The sequence below is a fragment of the Cnephaeus nilssonii genome (genome assembly GCF_951640355.1).
Source record: "Cnephaeus nilssonii genome assembly, chromosome: 16".
NCBI lineage: Eukaryota > Metazoa > Chordata > Mammalia > Chiroptera > Vespertilionidae > Cnephaeus > Cnephaeus nilssonii.
The window spans coordinates 54908378-54928757 of record NC_137087.1 but is presented as its reverse complement, the minus strand read 5'-3'; the positions used below and the strand labels follow the sequence as shown (position 1 = coordinate 54928757).

The 20380-nt window shown below is 57.3% G+C and overlaps 1 protein-coding gene across 3 annotated transcripts in view; it reads left to right on the top strand.

Annotated features, from left to right (window-relative positions):
- Nucleotides 1–19230, top strand: part of HSPA12A (heat shock protein family A (Hsp70) member 12A) — a 113965-nt gene extending 94735 nt beyond the window's left edge. For 2 of the 3 annotated variants that reach the window (XM_079793567.1, XM_079793568.1), the window contains 6 exons: nt 5843–6014; nt 10089–10175; nt 10768–10872; nt 11828–12086; nt 13834–13937; nt 15173–19230. In XM_079793567.1, coding sequence (XP_079649693.1) covers nt 5843–6014; nt 10089–10175; nt 10768–10872; nt 11828–12086; nt 13834–13937; nt 15173–15810 — 1365 coding nt within the window. In that variant the 3' untranslated portion in view covers nt 15811–19230. The remainder of the gene's footprint in view (nt 1–5842; nt 6015–10088; nt 10176–10767; nt 10873–11827; nt 12087–13833; nt 13938–15172) is intronic. The other variant, XM_079793569.1, reaches the window with a different exon arrangement.
- Nucleotides 19231–20380: the final 1150 nt, after the last annotated feature.

Genomic DNA, 20380 nt, shown 5'->3' with positions numbered 1-20380 from the left:
CCACCCTGAGCGCAGCAGGGTAGTAAAGTGCCCCCCCGCCCCTCCCCCCCCCAGCGTCATGGACTGGACTCCACACTCGGGGCTTTACTCCAGGTGGCAGGTAGAGTCAGGGCAGTGCCCCCCCGCCTCTGCCTCCCCTCCCCCCAGACTGTCTCTCCCCTTCCTCCGCTCAGCGTGAGAATCTGGCTCAGCCATGTATCTGCCAAAAATAGACTTGTTTTCATAGGGATGAAGGAAGAGGGTGGAAGTTCCAAAAAGAGGCAGTCCTTTAAAGAGAAGGAAGCCCAGGCATACCTCAGCTGCCACAGACGCCCGGGCAGCCTGGGCAGTTCTGTGGATGTGGACGTGGCCGTGGCGTTTGTGCCGTGTCCAAAGACAGGACCCCGGGAACGGCTGTCTAAGGCGACACGGCCCCGTGTCTGGTCTGAGTGTTTCCCAGGATGGACACTCAGCTTCATCGCTTTGACCCTCATTTCCAGCCACAGGAAGCCTCCAGCAACGAATGTGTGACCCAGAAAAGGGTCAGCGCTTATTTTTAGCCTGAAAACGAAAGAGGTGCAGTGACCAGCAGATGTGTCAGGGCTGTGAGAGCTGGGGGGGGGGGGGGGGGGGCTGGAGGCAGCGAGGGGGAGGGGAGAGGCCCTGGGGCAGCTGAGGAGGAAGGAAATGGGTGGTGGGGGGGGTGGCATCCCCTGGGGTTTGGCACAATCGAAATGGCACCTCGGAGAGTAGAAGGTCACCCGTCCCGAGCAGTCAGATGTGACCGGCATCCATGGACGCAGGGAATTCGCTTTCTGGAGCCGGAGACCCTCTGCAAACAGGCCCGTCTCCTCAGGACTGGGGAGCTTTTTTAAAAATATATTTTATTGATTTTTTACAGAGAGGAAGGGAGAGGGACAGAGAGTCAGAAACATCAATGAGAGAGAAACATCGATCAGCTGCCTCTTGCACACCCCTCACTGGGGATGTGCCCGCAACCAAGGTACATGCCCTTGACCGGAATCGAACCCAGGACCTTTCAGTCCGCAGGCCGACGCTCTATCCACTGAGCCAAACCGATTTCAGCCTGAGGAGCTTTTGTTTGGTGCCGCGATTGCGCAGTGTTTTTTTAAATCCTCACCGAAGGATATGCTTTGTTTTGTTTTTTAAATTGATTTTTAAAGGAGAGGAAGGAAGAGAGAGAGAGAGAGAAAACAACAGCAACACACCGATCAGTTGCCTCCCATACACCACCCAACAGGGGCTTGAACCCACAACCGAGGTATGTGCCCTGACTGGAAGTGGAACCTGCAACCTTTTGGTGTTTGGGATGATGCTGTAACCAACTGAGCCACCTGGCCAGGGCTGTGCAGCTTAATTTTGGACCCTTAGACATTCCGATTTGATACTGTGTTCAGTTTACAGTCACTGAATGGATTTTCAGATGGCAGGGCCGTTCAATCCCTGCTCACTCAGTCACTTATTCATTCCACAAACCTGGGCCGGGAGTGTTCTGAGTGCCAGGGCGGGGCGAGGCCCTGGATTCATACCTGTGCCTTGTGCGTCGGAGCCCGGCCCTGCTCTCGGGTAGCTTGCGGCCCAGTGGTGCACTGAAGCCTCACGCTTCTGGGGGGCAGAGGGCGTGCAGGGGCGCAGCTTCCTGGCTGACTTCTCTGCCGTCTCTCCAGCCTGAGTCCCAGTGACAAAGTGGAAATGAAGTTGCTAACCTGTGGCCAAAATTAGCATCTCTCCAACTCTCCCTCCTCACTGCCTCCCATTTATTCTATAGAATAAGAAAGATGTGTACTGTGATGGTTAATTTTCTGTGTAAACTTGACTGAGCCGAGGGGTGTCCAGATATTTGTTCAAACATCATTCTGAGTGTTGCTGTGAGGGTGTTTTGGGACGAGATTAACATTTAAATCAATAGCCCGGATAAAGCAGATTGCCCCCCCTAAGTGGGTGGGCCTCACCCAACCAGTGGAAGGCGGGAGTGGAACCTAGAATAAGAGGGAATTCCTCCTGCCTGCCGGCCTTCAAACTGGGACATTGCGTTTAGGGTTTTTGGGTGTGTTTTTTTTGCCTTTGGACTTGAACTGAAAGATCTCTTCCTGGGTTTTGAACCTGCCAGCAAGGGAACTAGAGCATTATGGGCTCTCCTGGTCCTCCAGTTTGCTGCCTGCAGACCTCGGGACTTGTCAGTCTCCATAATCACGTGAGCCAGCTCATTATCATAAATCTCTTTCTACACATACATACATTGGCTTCTCTGGAGAACTCCAATACGGAACCTGAGCAAAACTCACTTCTTGGCCCAGCCAGCTTCTGAGATCCAAGAGTGTGCCCGTCAACCCTCCCACCCAATGCTGCCATTAGCCCATCAACCAGCTTGCAGGTAAAATCGGAGCCCCTCCTCCCAGGCCTGTCGAGGGTCCCTGAGCCCAAGTTCATGGCGCAGCCCATTGGGACCTGAGCGTCTCCTCCCACCGGCCCGGAGGGTGCAGAGGCCTGGCTGCAGAGCAGGAGACGAGGCCCTGGCAGCATCTCCCGCGGGAGGGCAGGCCTGGAGCGGATGGTCCCGGGCCTGGCTCAGCGGTCTGGGGCTCACAGCCAGTGAGGCTGCGGAGCTCTTTATTTCATCCCTGAAACTCCAAAATACCTGCTACTAGTAGAGTCGAGCGCTTGTTGAAAAAGTAGGTTAACCTCTCTCTTTTATAAAGGCGGGGGCACCTTAGACCCTGGAAGAGCATTCCGTGAAAGGATGGTTCTGCCCTGGCCGGGTGCTCAGCTGGTGGGCGTCATCCCGCACACCAAACAGTGTGGGTTTGACTCCTGGTCAGGGCACATACCTAGGTTGTGGGTTCGATCCCCAGTCGGGGCATGTCTGGGAGGCAGCTGATTGATGTTTCTCATATTGATGTTTCTCTCTCTCTCTCCCTATCTCTTTCTCTAAAATCAATAAAAAAAAAAAATGTCTTCAGGGGAGGATTAAAAAAAAAAATTTAAAAAGAACAGCTGGTCCCTGCTCGGAGGCCCAAGAGACCTAGAATGGGAGGCAGTTCCCCTGCGTCCTGAGAGCTGCACGGACAGGAAACAGTCCGTTTCTCTCCAGAGGCATTTTGCCTAAAATGTGTCACTCTAGGAGGTTCCAGAACCTGTTAAGTAAATGTTTTTCTACAGATGATTTCATCATCTAGCACAGAGTTGCAGCTCACATCTGCCTCCCTTTCTGAACAAATTGCAGTGACAAATAGTCACATCAGAAAAACACACAAAAAAGAACCACCCCATGACGCCCAGGACGGGGCAGCTGGGCCCGAGCAACTTGACGCCCGGCCAGCGGAGCACTCGCCGGCCGTCTGGCCATTTTTCTCAGCTGTAAACACAGTCCCTGGCAGATTTTTCCAGCTGACTACAGGGCGGGGGAGCGTGGACACCCACGCCCCTGGCCTCGCTGGAGTCACCACCTGCTGCTCCTCTCCTCCCCTCCCCCCCCCCAGCAGGGGACCATGAAGCAGCACTCTGAGGGGCCGCTCTGATGGTGCTCCTGCCGCCCCATTCGTGGAGGAGACAAATGGGGTTGAAACACTCTGTTTGTAGAGTCCTTGGCCACATAGACAGAATGCTTGTCTCATTCGGGTTTGCAGAGATGAGCGCCAGGAAATTGCAGAACCTGATTCTGGCCGGAGGGATGCTCCATTCATTCATTTAGCAGCTCCCTCTGAGCCCTTCCTGGGTGCTGGGGGCAGGAAGGCTTGGCTGCTGCCCTGGGAGAACATACCCTCTTGCAGGAGAGGCCAGACAGGCACAGTGGCCATGAGGTCCCAGCTCCGGAGGCAGGATTAGCGAAGGCAGAGTGAGCACTCTTCTGCTTCGGGTGACCCTGGCCTGGTCCCGGGCAAATAGACCCCCAGGTCTCCTGACAGGGTCTCCTGACAGCGGCCGGGCTGGAAGGCCTCTGCTGAGAAGACTGTACGTGTTTAGGCAGAAACAAAGCTCACGCTTCCTGGCACCAGACCCTCCCACCCGGAGAGAGACGGCTGGGCTTTTGAGCCTGGCGGATCCCCTTGTGTTTCCTCCTTTTCCGGGAGTCCACCGGCAGCCCTGGGACCCCTCCTGGGGAGGTGGAGTCTGCCCGCACCGGCTGCTTCCTCTTGCCTGTCCCTCAGCTTTTCCCTGGCCACTGTGGGAGCAGCCGGAGGGGGCGCAGCCCCTCGTTGTCACTGGGAGCATCAGGTGGAGCGTGAAGGCTGGTTGGAATGAAGGCATGTGTCACTCTGTTCTAGTCTCTCAGGACCACCCGGCCCTCTCTCACCTGGGGTTTTCCCGCTGCTGGGAGGCCTTCGGGATTGGCAAAGTGGAGATGTCCAGGCACCTGCCGCTGGTGGTAGCTCAAGAAGACAGAATTAATTGGTTGGTTTGGGTACGGTATAGGCAAGTACCCTATAGGCAGTGTGTCATGGGGTGCTGTCCCGGGGTACGTGGGTAGAGGCTGTACCTTTAAGCCAGTTGAGGGGAGCATTAGAGGCACAGGGAGTTTGGTCCCCGTCCTCCCGAAGGCCTGGGCCCCACCCCAGCAGCTGGAGTCGCTCAGACCAGGAGAGCAGAGAACCCAGGAGAGAGCGGGTCTACAAGGCACGAGATCGGGGCCTGGGCCGCTCGGCCGCTTACCAGCCGGGTACCTTGGAGATTAAGAGACAGAGGCCCACGTCCCAGGAACCCGGGACGGGTCACCCTGCTTCTCCGAGCCCTGGTTTCTTTCCATAGAGTGAAGGAGGGGACGGCATCCTGAAGGTCCTTTCCGTTTTTGCCCTCATAACCTGGCCTCCCAACCCGCCCAGTTACTGCACCTGCTGAACCCCCTCCACCGGCGCCTGTAGGCGGCTCCTCCTGGTGAGAGGTCATAGTGCACGTGTGACGTCAGGCAGGCCTGCCCCCGGCCTCCGGGATGAGGCCACGAAGCCTCATGAGCTGGGTGTGGAACTGGGGCCTTGTACCAAGTGGGTGCGGCATCTGAGGTTCCCTAGGAAACGGGGCCAAAGACAACAAACATCGATAGGCAGGAAACCCCACGGGCCTGCACAGCTTCAACACACAAGCGAGATCTGGTGCTCAAGGTCAAGGCCACGAGAGGTGGGCCGGGACCCGTTAGGGGCCACGCCAGGCCCCTTTCCCGGCGCACCCTCAGAAGGGTGGTCCCCGAGCCTCCCGGAGGCACGTGACTGGAACAAGCCAGGTGTCAGAGCAGAGCATTTCTGCTGTGGGAGGGAGAGCGGCTTTGAATGAGGGAGTGGCAGCTGCCTCCCCGCCCACCCTCCAGAAGGGGGCGCTATGCGGGATTCCAGGAGGGGCTTTCTCCCGGAGCCCTGGAGCCCTCCTGTCTGACTCCCATCCAGCAAAATCCCATCTTGCCTAGCGAGGTCCGGCGATGGGCCATTTGTTTCCTGGGCCACCAGAGATCGGGGCTCGCTCTGACTCGATCAGACTGCTCGGCCTGCTACAGCCAAAACCAGGCCACCTGCCGTCCCCTCTGTAACAGCTTCCAAAGTTCCAGGGACTTTGCCCCCTCAGTTCTGGACTACTTAAGCCCCAGATGCAAGAGGCTCCGTGGCCCAGAGGGTCTGGTGTGTTTCCCACGGATGCTAGTACATTTCCTTAGGCCACTCTGTGGTGTTTGGGGACCCCGCTGAGGGCCCACCACCCGATCACCCCCAATTTGAAGCTCTGCAGGGGCCCATGAAGGGAATTCCTCAAACCAGCAGGGCGCGAGTGTCCCTTCCTGGGGGTGCCAGCCCCAGGTGGGGGTGTCCTGGGAGCCGTCCCCCGGGGAGCCCAGGTCCCAGCCTCTGCTTCTGTCTTCCAGGCGGGCCTGGCCTCCCCCGAGAACGCGGAGCAGCTCATCATCGCCCTGGAGCCCGAGGCCGCCTCCATCTACTGCCGGAAGCTGCGGCTGCACCAGATGATCGAGCTGAGCAGCAAGGCCGCGGTCAATGGGTACAGCTCCAGAGACACAGTAGGAGCTGGGTTTGCACAGGGTACCTCTGCTCTCTCTCTCCCCCTCCCTGCTCCCCCCTCCCGCCCTGCATGTCTCTGGGCCGCTATCATTTACATGCACTCAGTGCTGTAATGAAGAATCAAGATGCCACCAGAGAGGTTGGCGTTAAGCACCCTGTGCTCAGCCGCCTCCCTGGCCCCTCCTGGGGGCCTCGGTTCACCCGGCAGTGGGTACCCTGGTTCATCACCCACCCACGTGCCTTCGGAGGGGGGAGGGCACTGCTCTCCACAAACTCGAGGGGGTCCTGAGAGCAGTCCTTGGCCTTGCATTTTACTAAGCTCTTAATCTTTCTTGTCTGTTAACTGATTCTCAATTAATCCCATTTGCCTGTTATTAATTCCTCCATTAAGACTGTTGACTTATTGCTGACTCACTCATTGGAGCTGCTCGGGTGTGATGAGCTCATTGTCTGTCTTGGCCATAAACCTGGGAGAGTTTAAACTGCAGACGAGAAGGACCGACGCTTCCTGACCCGCTGATGTTCACTTAGTTGTGGGAAGGTCACCTGCCGAGGGACACTCGGGAACTCAAGGGGGACCCTAAGGAGCTTTTCCTCTTTCGTATTTACCTGGGTGCAAGTCCGTCACTCTCTTGGTCCCCAGAACTGTTTTCCCGGGTGTCCAGCGCTCTGTGGGTCTGTTCAGGGCCACAGAGTCCACAGACACCTTAGGTCAGGGTCAAAGCCACCTCTGTGAGTGAGTTCGGAAGCTAACCAGAGTGCTGGGGGGCACAGCCCTGAGCTCTGTCCCCGGGGGAGGGCCCTGAGGGCAAAAACCACCCATCACCCCCTGGAAGGCCAGGCCCCGGAGGAGACGGGTGGCACCAGCCGGGGCTGTCGCAGGCTGTTCCCCCGACAGCCTTCTTCCCACGTTTCCCGTGGTCCCCACCCCCAAGGCCCAGCTGAGGCCCTGGACCCGGCCATCTCCTCGGGCCTCTCCTGTTCCTCTTCCTGGGGTAACTGCCCAGGGCCCCTGCCTGCACTTTCACCCAGGACTGGGGAATCTGTGAGCCTCAGCCACAAGGCGGTGGCACAAAGTTCACTCGTCCCCGAGCTGCTGCCCCTGCCCGCCAGCCCCCGGTGTGGGCACCTCGGGTCTGGGTCACCCGGAATGTGGGGAGCAGGCTTCCCCTTAAATCCAGGGCTTGACCTGCCCTTGCCTGGGCCGAGGGCAGCCTTGCTGCGGGCCAGGTCAGCTGCACTGTTTAAAACACAGGCAGTGACAAACGTACGTAACTCTCCACCTTCATTGTTTAAAACACAGGCAGTGACAAACGTACGTAACTCTCCACCTTCATTGTTTAAAACACATGCAGTGACAAACGTACTAACTCTCCACCTTCATTGTTTCAATGGAAAAGACCAGGAATGACTGGGCTTCCCGTCTCACTTGCTGGTTCTCCCTTAGTTGTTCATAAAAAGAAATCCAGGAGAATTAGCTAATTCCAGTGCCGCTCTTCCCACCATTCCCCCCAATCCGAGGGGAAAGCTGTTTGGAATGCTTCTTCTCCCCCAGAGCTCAGCCTGGCTTCCTTTCCTCCGCCGTCCCGTCTCCTTCCCCCCCCCCGCCCCGCCCCGCCCCATCCCGTCTCCCCCCCCCCCCCGCCCCATCCCGTCTCCCCCCCCCCCCCCGCCCCGTCCCGTCTCCCCCCTGCCCCGCCCGTGTCCTGTGCCTGTGGACTCTGCTGCGGCCCCATGTGCTCAGAGCGTCTTCAGGGTTTTTTAAATCCCCAGGTGGTTGGCCAGCGCCCCTCAGAGGGGCAGGAGGCAGGGCTCTGTCTCAGCCTTGGGCTTCAGTTGGCACCTCTCTCCCAGGAGGACGGGTGCTGTCGGAGGCCCGGCAGAGCATTTAGCAGGTGTACCCGGAGGGCGGGGTGCCCGAGACACCACCCCAGCCGCCCCTGCCTGGGGGCTCCTTCAGGTGGAGCCGGAGGGCCCCGTGGGGGAGAACGGAGCCCCACTCCCCCCACCCCCCCCCGCACTGCAGGGTTTGCCGTGGGTATTTTATTTTACACCAGGAGGATTTAATGAGCGCCGTAAAGGGCACATTTTTCACAAAATGGGCTTAATTTGCCTGGGAAATAGGATAAATTTTTTGAGAGCTCAGAACATGTCTTGTTAGCTTCGCTTGGCTGTTTTTTATGAATGCCATTTCGTTAGTCATCCAGGTTGTTTTAGGAAACCACATGCCCACTGCAAGGTCTGCAGTAGAATTCATCTGGAGCCGGTGCAGGGAAAGGAGAGAAGCCTGAGTGGGGGTCCCTCCTAGGCCTACAGGAACTCTGTTTGTTTAATTAATAAATATTCTTTATTGCCCTGCCGGTTTGGCTCAGTAGATAGAGTGTCGGCCCCAGGACTGAAGGGTCTAGGGTTCGATTCCAGTCATTTACCTCGGTTGCAGGTTCGATCCCTGGCCATGGTCGGGGCCGTGAGGGAGGCAACCAATCAATGTGTCTCTTTCACATTGACATTTCTCTCTCTCTGACTCTCCCTCTTCCTTCCACTCTCTAAAAATCAATAGAAAAATGTCCTCGGGTAAGAATTTTTAAAAATATTTTTTTATTGCTTTTTAGAGAGATAGGAAGGGAGAGATAAACATCCATTGGCTGCCTCCGGCATGCCCCCTAGAGGGGATTGAGTTCTCAACCCAGGCACGTGCCCCGGCCAGGAATTGCACCAGGAATGGAACCTGCAACCTTTCCGTGCACCTGACGACGCCCAACCAGCTGAGCCACACCAGCCTGCAGGAACTCTTTCACCGGGAGAGGAACTCAGAGCTGGCCCAGTGCTTGCCGTCCCAACCCCCAGAGATGTTGTTTTGCAAACACTGCTCCTTGCTGAGAGGCTAGAGGGTCAAGGGTCCTTTGTTGGATAAACAGCTGCAGACAGAGACAAAGTCTGCAGCACCCGCCCAGGGACTAAAGAGGGCCCGGCAGCAGAGGTGTGGGCAGAGCCTTGATCTGTCAAATAGGTGGTCGCTCTCCATGGCACCGGGTCTCAGACTTGGTGCTCACCTTCATTGTCACCCACGGTGAGCAGGTGTCACACTGGCTGCTTAGGACCAATCAGAGAGCCCGTCCCTGCTCTGCCTGTGAGGAACTTAGGCCACGTGTTATTATACCCATTTTATGGATGAGGAAACTGAGGCCCGGGGTGGGGAGTTGAGTTGCCCAAATTCCCACCGTGGCTGTGCCCGGCTGCCTCCCAGGTCCCCTCTCACAGCACCTTCCCTGGTCCTGCACATTTGTGTTCTGCTTTTTCAGACTTCACTGTAAACAGTTAAATCTCAAAGGCATGAGGGTCCCTGGATGGAGGGTTAATTTGGGGCTGCAAGACAGTGTGGGAACTGGTCTCCTAACCTCCCTGACCTGGTTTCCTCCTCTTAAGGTAGGGCCATGATTTATGCCCTGTCCACCTCACAGCGCTGTGGGGAGGCCAGTGGGAGGTGAAATCCCACGCATGGTGTCACCGCTGGGTTGTCCTGTAGGGCTAGGAAACTGGCGCCTGGCTTTGCCAGTTTCAGATGCGCCACCTTGTGGCCAAAGAGCATATTGGCTTCAACAAGATCAGGAAATGGCTCCTATACAATTTACCCAGGATCCAGATGAGGGCTCCCGTCCAGTTTATCCAGGATCCTGATTAGCACCCCACTCTCCTGTATAAGAATTCCTTGGTGTGAAATTGTTTAACCAAGTGCACTGAAGGCTGCCTGGCAGACAGCTTCCTCCCTGGGACAGCAAAGCCAGGAAATCAGTCGATTCTAGGAACCCGTCCCCCCGAAAGTCACTGGAGGATGGGGCTCGCATCCAGGTGACTTTCCAGCAGGGTCCAGGCTAAGTCTGCCACGCGATGAAGCGGTGAAGGCCCGTGGCAATGGCTGCTCGTCCTGGGAGGACTATTTGTAATTCCCGGGGTTGCATTCCTGTAATTGTCGGGTCGCGGTTCACTGAATGTTCTGTCCCTAACCTGCTCACGCTGCTGCCTCACTGACTGCAGATGACGGCCGCTCTGTCGCGCTCTCTCACCCGCCATCATTTTCTCTCTGTCGGCCACTAGCTAAGGAACACGTACGGCGCAATCGGCAGAGCCGGACCTTTTTGGTGGAGAATGTCATAGGCGAGATCTGGTCCGAGCTGGAGGAAGGTAGCGTCCTTGAATGTCCTTGCCTTTGCTGGACTGTGTGTGCGTGTGTGTGTGTGTGTGTGTGTGTGTGTGTGTGTGTTGCTGCTGGCAAAACTGCATTCCTACTTGTCCCTGTTGCCCTTTTGGAGAACGTTCCAAATCAGTCGCTTTTAAAGACTACTCCCCCAGGGAGAGCTCTTTGAGGAGCTGTGATTTCGCATGTGTTCAAGCCATCTAGACTCTTCAGAGGAGAGGTAGGGACTGGGACTCACCGGTTCCAGGACAAGCCTTCAGGTACACAGCTGGCCACCTGCTGGTGCTGTTCACGTGGCAGGAAGCTGTCCACCGGGTCGTGCCAGGTCTGCAGCAGCGCGTGGCACGAGTGCTGTGGTTTTAAAGATCCACGCATCTGGGCGCTTGACCGTCCATGCTAACCGTCGCTCCTCGCAGACATTACTGCCTTCTCTTTAGTCATGAATACCCGCTGTACAACTAATGAGCAAACCCATTGCGCTAATGAGAAGGGTTGGGGACCCCGCCATCGCCCACCAGCCCGTTTCAGGATGGGTTGACCAGAGGTCTGTGTGAAGGATGGCTGGTGTCTTTCTTCCAGGTGACAAGTATGTGGTTGTGGACAGTGGCGGCGGCACCGTGGACCTGACCGTCCATCAGATCCGGTTACCAGAGGGACACCTGAAGGAACTCTACAAAGCCACAGGTGAGCGCTGCCCGGAGGATGTTCTCCGCCCCGAGCCGGCCCCTCCTTCCCGACTTCTCTCCGCTTGTCCCGGTCTCTCTGCCGCCAGCACGTGGGACAGTCGGCAGGAGAAGGCATGAGGCTTCTTTTTTTTTTTTTTTAAGATAAGTTTTCGTAATTTCTTTTTAAAAAAAATATATTTTTTTATTGATTTAGAGAGAAAGGAGAGGGAGAGATAGAAACACCAATGATGAGAGAGAATCATTGATTGGCTGCCTCCTGCATGCCCCCCACTGGGGATCAAGCCTGCAACCTGGACATGTGCCCTGACTGGGAATCGAACCGTAACCTCCTGGTTCATAGGTCGATGCTCAGTTGAGCCACGCCGGCCGGGCGGCACTGAGGCTTATCGAACATTGGGAAGCAAAGCGCAGTTCCCTGTCCTTTAAAACACAGACCTCCATCCTGGGGTTTTGGCATCCAGGGAGCCGGTCTCAGATCCTGGCCAAGAAAGTGGCTCCTGGAAGCCATGGAAGGATGTGACGGAAGCCTGACGACACGCCTGACTCGGGGCTGTGGCTAAGCCTTCTGGGAGGGCCCAGGACCCCTGGTCTTGGGTCACCAAACTGAAGAGCAGGCTCTTTCCTGGTCGGGGAGGTGATGAGGAGTAGTAGCCCCAGGGGCTGAGCGAGGCCTGCCTGCTTTCCAGGTCCTGTCCCTGGTGTCTCCGGGGGAGGGGGAAACCATGATGCTCCTGGTCACGGAAATGTATGGCTTTCATTTACATGTAACCAACTTTACACAGGTGATTGCCCAGTGACTCTAGAGGACAGCTTCTCCGTGAGGAGGGAGCGAGCCTAGGTGGCATCCTCGCTGTGCTTCGTGGTGTGTGTGAGAGAAGAGCAGGGTGGCCTCAGCGTCTGGGTCCCTTTCTCACCATCTCTAACGCGGCGACTCCATTTCGTTCTCGGCGCAGGTGGACCCTATGGATCCTTAGGAGTCGATTATGAATTTGAAAAGCTCCTGTGTAAGATATTCGGAGAGGATTTCATCGAGCAATTCAAAATCAAGCGTCCCGCCGCCTGGGTTGACTTGATGATTGCGTTCGAGTCCCGCAAAAGGGCGGCCGCCCCGGACCGCACCAACCCGCTGAACATCACGCTGCCCTTCTCCTTCATTGATTACTACAAGAAGTTCCGCGGCCACAGCGTGGAGCACGCCTTGCGGAAGAGCAAGTGAGTTGGACTTGCCTTTGGCCCGGGACAGAGGTAGTGGGGCGGAGAGAAACTCCCCAGTGGCTCGGTTCCCTCACGCACAGTTCAGGAAGACAGGACACCCTGGGTTCTCTCTTCCCATTTGTACCATCTCTGTTTAAAGAATTATTGATTTCATAGCATCCTCCAAATGATGGTTTTCCTTTTGCGGGGCACAAGGGGGAGTCCCACTAAGAACGCATGGACTTACGCACATCTGATGCATGTTTAACCATGGAGGTTATATCCTCAGTGACGCTCCAGTTGTCCAGTTTTGGCCAATGGGAGCCCCTTCAGGTGGGCTCCTGAGTCCCATTGCCTTGGCCTTAGTGGTTTGTTTGTTTATTTATTGATGTTTTTATTGATTTCAGAGAAGAAGGGAAAGGGAGAGAGAGAGAGAAACAACATTGATGAGAGAGAATCATTGATCGGCTGCCTCCTGCACGCCTCACACTGGGGTGGGGATCCGGCCCACAACCTGGGCATGTGCCCTGTCCAGGAATCGAACCGTGACCTCCTGGTTCATAGGTCGATGCTCAACCACGGAGCCACGCTGGCCAGGCCCTTTGTGGTCTCTAACAGTCTCCGCCTGAGTCAGTGAGGGTGCCCCTGACTCACCTGTGCGTTCCCCACCACGCCTGCGATCGGCTGCTTCTCCAAGAAGCCCCGGCTCCTCTCGGGAAACAAAGTGGACTTGACTCCAGGTCGCTGCGCCCTGGGAGCAGGGTCCTCGCCAGACCCCCCCCCCCGCCCCCCAGGCTGGTATTCTCCCCGCGGGTCCCCTGCAGAAGGCACCTGCGTCTAGTTGACTCCTCCGTCCTGCCTGCCCAGTTCCGGGCCTCCCTCGCCGGGGAGACTGGCCGCGGCCAGCCAGTGGGTCACCCCACACCATACACACTGTCCTCTGGCCCAGGCCCTGGGAAGGATCCCTGGTCCGTGAGACAGGGCGGCATCTAGAATGTGCTGCTGGGAGGAGCTGGAGGTGCTTTGCTGCAGGGACGGAGCCACCATTAGCTCGGCCCCTTGGACCTTGAGAGCAGGCGGGGGCACACTGCACTCCGCAGTCCCTGGCGTTCCTGTAGCACCGGGAAGCTTCCAGAGTGTTTTCCCAGACGTGGTTTTTAACTTGATCTTCACAACCACCCCTGTGAGAGAGGTAAGGCAAGTGCTCTTAGCCTTGATTTGCAGGCGAAAAGCCGGGGCTCAGAGAACATGCTTGCCCGAGGTCCCATGGCGACTGAGCGGTGGGGCCAGGCTGGCGCCCAGCAGCCTGACTCCCCGTCCAGGGCTCCTGCTGCTCCACACTGGCCCTTTGACAGGGACAGTGAGGGCACCGGCAGGACGAGGCTTCTCCCTGTCGTGGGACAGGGGCCTGCCCGGAGCACACAGGTGGCCTTAGGTAACAGCACGGCGAGCCTCTACTGGACTCGCATCCAACTCTTGTTGCATCCAAGTGTGGTCATCCGAGAGAGAGATGCCTTTACCTCCTTGTCCTTTGCACTAGACATTGGCTCCCACTTCCCGGGAAGGTTGGCCACGGGGGAGGCAAAGAGAAACAGAAGAGGCGGAGTCTTCGCTTTGAGCGTCCAGTGGTTCAGGCCTGGCAGGGGAGCGTATTTCCAAGGACCTTAACCCCTCCCTGCTGCTCGGAGCTGACAGCTGCTCTGCCAGGGCCATGTCTGCCTGTTTGTCCGCTCACCCCCGTCCCTCTCTGTGCCACACCCCACAGCGTGGATTTCGTGAAGTGGTCCTCCCAGGGGATGCTGAGGATGAGCCCCGATGCCATGAACGCCCTTTTCAAGCCAACCATCGACAGCATCATTGAGCATCTGCGTGAGTATCAGCCGGGGCTCGGCGGCCCGGGCAGAGCTACGAGCGGGACTGCCTTTCCCAGCATCACCGACCGGGCATGTGGAGTCAGGTCAGCAGCCACAGGCCCTCAGGGAGGAAGCAGCGGAGAGCCGTCCTCACCCGCTTTCCCTTCGGCTTCCCAGACAGAGAGCTGGGGCTGAGTAGCAGAATGACCTCTAGCCCCGGGCCCTGAGCAATGCGGTCTTTGCTTTCTGTGGGAAGATTAGGAACCGCAACCCTTGCTGGGAGAAGCAACTGTGTGTGAGCCCAAGAAAGGTCCCCACGGGAGGGTGACAGCGTCTGGCCATGCTGCTCTCTGCTGCCTTGTGGCCTCCCCCAGGGCCACCCAGGAGACTCACTGGGGACCCTTTTCAGTATCTAGGGCCCCCGCACACTCCATACCCCTCACCTACCAAATCACAACCCCTATGAAAACCAAAGAAAAATATTTATTTATTTAACATTTTTATTGCTTTTTAGATAGAGAGAAAGGGAGAGGGAGAGAGGAACATCAATGCAGGACATCAATCCGTTGCCTCCTGCATGCCCCCTACGGGGATCGAGCCTACACCCCAGGCACGTGCCCTGACCAGGGATCAAAGGAGCAAGCTTTCGGTGCCTGGGACACTCCCAGCTGAACGGGGCCCAGAGAGTCCCATTGATAGGAGGCTGCCTTGCCTTCCTTAGCAGAGCCACAGGTGTGTGAGGGTGAGGCGTGTTCCTTTAGGCCAGTGATGGCGAACCTATGACACGCGTGTCAGCACTGACACGCGTAGCCATTTCTGATGACACGCGGCCGCTGAGGCGGCCGCATGCCGCGGATGAAACATTTGCTGCTCCTGAGGATGAAACATTTGCGAAATAATGTTTTTTTCCTCAAAGTGACACACTACCCGAGTTATGCTCAGTTTTTTGGCGAAGTTTGACACACCAAGCTCAAAAGGTTGCCCATCGCTGCTTTAGGCATAACAAAGTACTCCTTTCCAGGACCACCATCTCTCTGTTAAAATGGGTGTCTACTTAGCCGTAGCTTTGGCTGATGCTCCGAGCGTATTGGTGTGCAAACCCCCTCTCTCTAAAAGACCAGTTCTCCAGAAATTCTGTTCAGACCGAGCCTGTCCAGGTGGCTGTGTCCACTCCCCACATTCTCAGGCCGCCCCGTCCCCTGGGCTGCTGGCTCTGGTGCCAGGACGGTGTCCTTCCCTCCTCCCTCGCAGGGGACCTGTTTGAGAAGCCCGAGGTGTCCACTGTCAAGTTCCTCTTCCTGGTGGGCGGCTTCGCGGAGGCGCCCCTCCTGCAGCAGGCGGTCCAGGCCGCCTTCGGGGACAAGTGCCGCATCATCATCCCCCAGGACGTGGGCCTCACCATCCTCAAGGGCGCCGTGCTCTTCGGCCTGGACCCCGCCGTCATCAAGGTGCGCCGGTCCCCGCTCACCTACGGGGTGGGCGTGCTCAACCGCTACGTGGAGGGCAAGCACCCGCCCGAGAAGCTGCTGGTGAAGGACGGCACCCGCTGGTGCACCGACGTCTTCGACAAGTTCATCGCTGCCGACCAGTCCGTGGCGCTGGGCGAGCTGGTCAAGCGCAGCTACACGCCCGCCAAGCCGTCCCAGCTCGTCATCGTGATCAACGTCTACAGCTCGGAGCGCGACAACGTGAGCTTCATCACCGACCCCGGGGTGCGCAAGTGCGGCACGCTCCGCCTGGATCTCACGGGCACCGGCGGCACCGCCGCGCCCGCCCGGAGGGAGATCCAGACCCTCATGCAGTTCGGGGACACCGAGATCAAGGCCATGGCCATCGACGTCGCCACCTCGAAGAGCGTCAAGGTGGGGATCGACTTCTTGAATTACTGACGGGCCCTCCCGGTCGCCTGTCCCCTCGGACTCAGCCCACCTGCATCTGCCGACCTCAACCCTGACCATCCTTTCCCTGCCCTTGACCCTTGACATGGCGCACCTGAACTGCAGCAGGGAAGATGAGACCAGAGCTAGAAATACCGGGGCTAGAAGCACGGAGGGGTTTTGAGGGCGCATCGGGAAATTGAGATTGAGGTTTGGGGATAAGAAACCCAAGGGAGAGCAGCTGGTTTCATAGGCCCCGGTGGCGAAACACCCACCCGGCAAGGGAGCCGGCACACCTCTGCACAGGGATGAGCTCGCTCCCAACACCGCTCCGGCGAGCAGAACTTGGGATGCTCTGTGGCTGTCCTTCTGGGTTCGAAAGGAGAGCTCTGAGCAGGACGAGATTCTCCATCTTCCTGAGGCTTTTCCTTTCACCTTTTTTTGGTGGCAGTGGCTGTAAACCGCCCCCCCCCCCCCCCAACTGCAGTTCATTGCTTTTCCTGGTCATGCGATTGGAAGTGGAGATTCCGTGGGAAGTTGGAGCGCGTTTCACGGGTGGGAGAAGACTGCCTACACTGGGAACTATTTCAGGTTCTCATTTGAATTCCCAACTGGTTCCGTGGAGAATCACTGAGGCCTGGGCCGATCCCCGGGGATGGGTGTGAGTGGGAGAGCTGACACCTCACCGTTTCAGCAGGTAGAAACTCGCTGCGATGGAAATGCACGTTAAGGAGCTCCCGGCATCCCATCCGCTGTGTCACTTCTGGCATCAGAAGGCCGAGTCCCCATTTCTGAGTCCATCAGTAATTCTAGGACTTCCGGGTGAAAAAATGAGGTTGCCCTTTGCTGTGTTCCCATCACCAAGCCCAGGAGTCCGGAACAGTCCTCACCTTGAAAACATGCCTATTTTAAATGAACTCCGTCCTCCCAGCTCACACTCCACCCCCTAAAGGGTTGGGCCGTTTATTCCTACATTTCCAAAGGGGTATATTGGTAGTTCATGGGCAGTGAATCTGTTCTATGAAATGTTTAAAGTCATCAGTTTTAAAGTCCGTCCAAAAGGAACTCGTAGATCTACACTGGATGGGTCAAGCCGGGTGTTTTCCAAAGCCGATCGGTGAGTTTCCTGCATGAGGGTGCTGGTTAAAAGCAGGTTCCTGGAAATGTCCAATTGCTATATCGTACACCTGAAACTGTTACAACTGGTATAATACTGTTTACCAACTAGACGTAAGTGAAAAAGAAAACAGTTTCCTTGATCCTATCCCTTTTATGAACTGAAGTCCAGTCTTGGCGAGGAGACCAGGGCTGCGATTTCAGTAGACGCTGCGGGGACTGGTTTAGCCGTTCGGAGGGCTCCTCACTAGGATTTTGCCGGAAGCTGCCGCCCGGCCGTCCGGGCTCCCCTAGGAACAGGTTGGCAGGAAGAGCAGCGGTCCCACACTTGCCCTCTGTGGGTGGGGCCGGGGTCTGCGCTCTCTCCTTCCTTCCCACCTCGCAGTCTTCTCCAGCCTTCCGGAACCAGCTGAGAAAGAACCGAGGGTCTGATCACAGCCCACCCGGTCTGTTCGGAGCTGCCTCTCCCGCCTGCTGGAGCTCGCTCCGATGTTAACTCCCTGGAAGCATGCGTAACCAACGGAGGGAGGCCGAGCGAACCAACTTCCGTGCACATGGGATTCTCAAACCCCTCCTCACAGCCGATACGCAGATTTGAATGAGCATTTTCATGTCATTTTAACATGTCTCCCTTGTCACCTCTCCTGCCGCAGAATTCCCTAGTAGAACATGCAACCCCATGGACCACAGACTAGGGGATGCTAGTCACGCAACCGCCTCGGGCGCTCTCGTCCGGCCGGTGCCGCCGGGTGTCCCTGCTGCCTGCTCTGGGTCTCTGGTGTGGCCAGCCATACTCTACACACAAGACCTTTCAACTTACTTCTAAGTAATATAATTTCATGTACAGACAGTATCAGAATATTGTACAGATTCTTTATTTCTACAATGTGCTTTTCTTGTTTTAAAAAAAAAGGAAAACGCTCTTTGCATTTTGTTGATGACATTGCTGCCTTTCATTCCCCATGGTTTCATTTCTTCCCTGCGCTCGCGGCTCCTCAGTTTGTACCGATACTGCCCTATGGACGGTGTACGCAAGGCTGAGCGGCAGACAGAGGTGCCTGGGGTCAGAATACGCTGAACGGATGGGCCTCCTGGGTCAGCAGCTTCATCAGACGCTTCTACACACACACCCCTCCCAAGGGGTCACCGTTTACAGTTAAGGGAGCATCATCATGTGTCGGTTCTCCTGCCCAGTCTCCGAGCGGAACACTGGGTTCTGTGAGCAGTGACTCTGCATGACTCTCTGCGGCCCTGCAGGTGGCCCGCCTGTCCTAGTGGGACAGTCCCTCTCAGGGCGCAGTGTGGGCCGCCGGCTATGAGGTCCTCAGGTCGCCAGGGTCAGAGGAGGCCTCCGGTGGGGAGCAGATCCAGCTCCCACTGGATCAGGTGTGAGGGTGGGGGACATAGTCAAGTCCCCCTCTTTGTGGCTAATGGAAGGCCTTTCCCGCCTCGCGTGAAGGATGCCTCCTTGTCTGTTTCTCTTCTTATCAGCTGGTTGAAATGGGAAGTGTTGGCAAGTAGAGGGTGGAGAGGGAGTGATCATTTTACTGGACTTGCTTCTGGCCCCAGAGATGGAGTCCCAAGAGTGGAACTCCTTAGGGGGCACCCCCCAAATCCATCCCTGCTCCCCTTTCCCCCACGGAAATATTCTCGAGGGAGAGGACTGGGTAGGTGAGTACACCCGGACACATTTTCTAACCTTAGAGAGTTTCTGCAGGGCCTGTTGTCCTGACACATCACTCAGCCGCCCCTGGCTTGTTATCCGATGTTCACCTTTGCTGGGAGCAGAAGCGTCAAAGGGTTTCCTTTGTGCCTGCCCTTTCCGTACGCAGCAGGCATCAGTCAGTGCTCCGCGGCGGACCAGTGACAGAGAGGAAAGCGGGGACGCCCTGCGAGCGTGTGTGCGTAGCGGTGGCTGAGATGCGTCCAGTTCACAGAGCCTGCCCTCCCCTAGAATGATACTTAGATCAAGTGTAGCTTTTAGCGTCCAGGTCTGGTTCACTGCCAGGGTGGCCAAGAATCGCATGCACCAATATACCCAGGAGCCAAAAATGCAATATTAGCTGGCGATCGAACTTCACATTGTAGAGACAAAATAGCTGTGATTACGCTGCCTATGTATGTATGCCGGAAAACGGCTTCACTGGATGGCTAGTATAAAGGTTGTTGGCCATAATGTTATACCTCTCGTCTGCTTGGAATAAGGAACTAGATTCTCACATGGGTCTTGTTCAAGCTTCACAGAACTTTGTGGCAACTCGCGACTCGACAAGGTTGTATCTGCAAACTGTCTTCACGGATGTCTAATAAAACAAAACTCGGATGTGGTGTGGCCCAGACTTTTTTCCCCCCACCCTGAATGTGTAAATGGAATTTTAGATGCAACATTACCGACCTCCCCTCCCCATCTCAGGTGGAGGTAGAGTTCTCCGGTTCTTCCTTAGGTGTTGAAGTTTTATTAACTTCCCTTCCAACACGAGGGGCCCCTCTGTTCGCCGGGAAGGAAGGCTCCATTGATGTCTCCCAGCCGGAGAGGAGAGAAGGCAGATAAACCAGCGTGGCCACAGGCTACTCCGTGGCAGGCCAACGGAAAGGCTGTGGACAAAACGGCTCAAGGTCAGGCGCTGGTGCCCGGGCCTCTGGCGCCCTAGCGGGCACCCCAAACCGGCGGCCGCATGGGAGCCGGGCGTGTCCCGGGGGCCAGCAGGCTGAAGGCCACGCATCCCCTGCGAGTCACCAGTGGGCCCTCGTGTCAATCCAACGCAATGAAGGCGCAGCCCCCCCGCCCCCACCAGTGCCCACAAGACCAGGCCGGTTAGAAAGGGCTGCGGCCCCCCATTTTGGTGCATCGCCCCTACTCCCTGCTACCTGTCCAGGCTATCTGGAAACCCACCTTTCCTAACAGACAAAAGCGGGGGGGGGGGGGGGGGGGGGGGGGGAGGAGCCCAGGGGAAACACCTGTATTTGAAAGCCGCCAGGATTGGCCTCCTCTCGCCCAGGCTGCTTCCTGCCGGCCAGTCCCGCACTGGGCGCGGACTTGGGCCCCGCAGGGCACTGGGAGGGAGACCCTCTTCCTCGCACCAGGACCCCCAGCCCCAGCGCAGGCCGCCCCGTGGCCGCATCACCCGAAGGCGGTTTGACCTAGATCCCTTCGCGTGCCCCTCCCCCCAATCCCAAAACCCAGAGGGCGCGGGCGCGGGAGACGGAGAAGGGGGTCCGCTTCGGAGACCAGGCATTTGTGGGGCTCCTGAGCGGGGGCGCAGGCGGGGGGCGCCCCCACATTCACTCGGCTCACCCGCCTCCCTGGCATCCATGTGGGGCTGCGGGAGGATGAGGCGGGGGTGTGTGTGTGTGTGGGGGGGGGGGAGGAGCAGGCTGAGGAGCCCGCCCCATCACTCCCCCCCGCCCCCCTCCCTAGCGGTGAGCGCACAAAGGCCTGGAGGCGGGGCAGAGGCCAGGCCTGTGC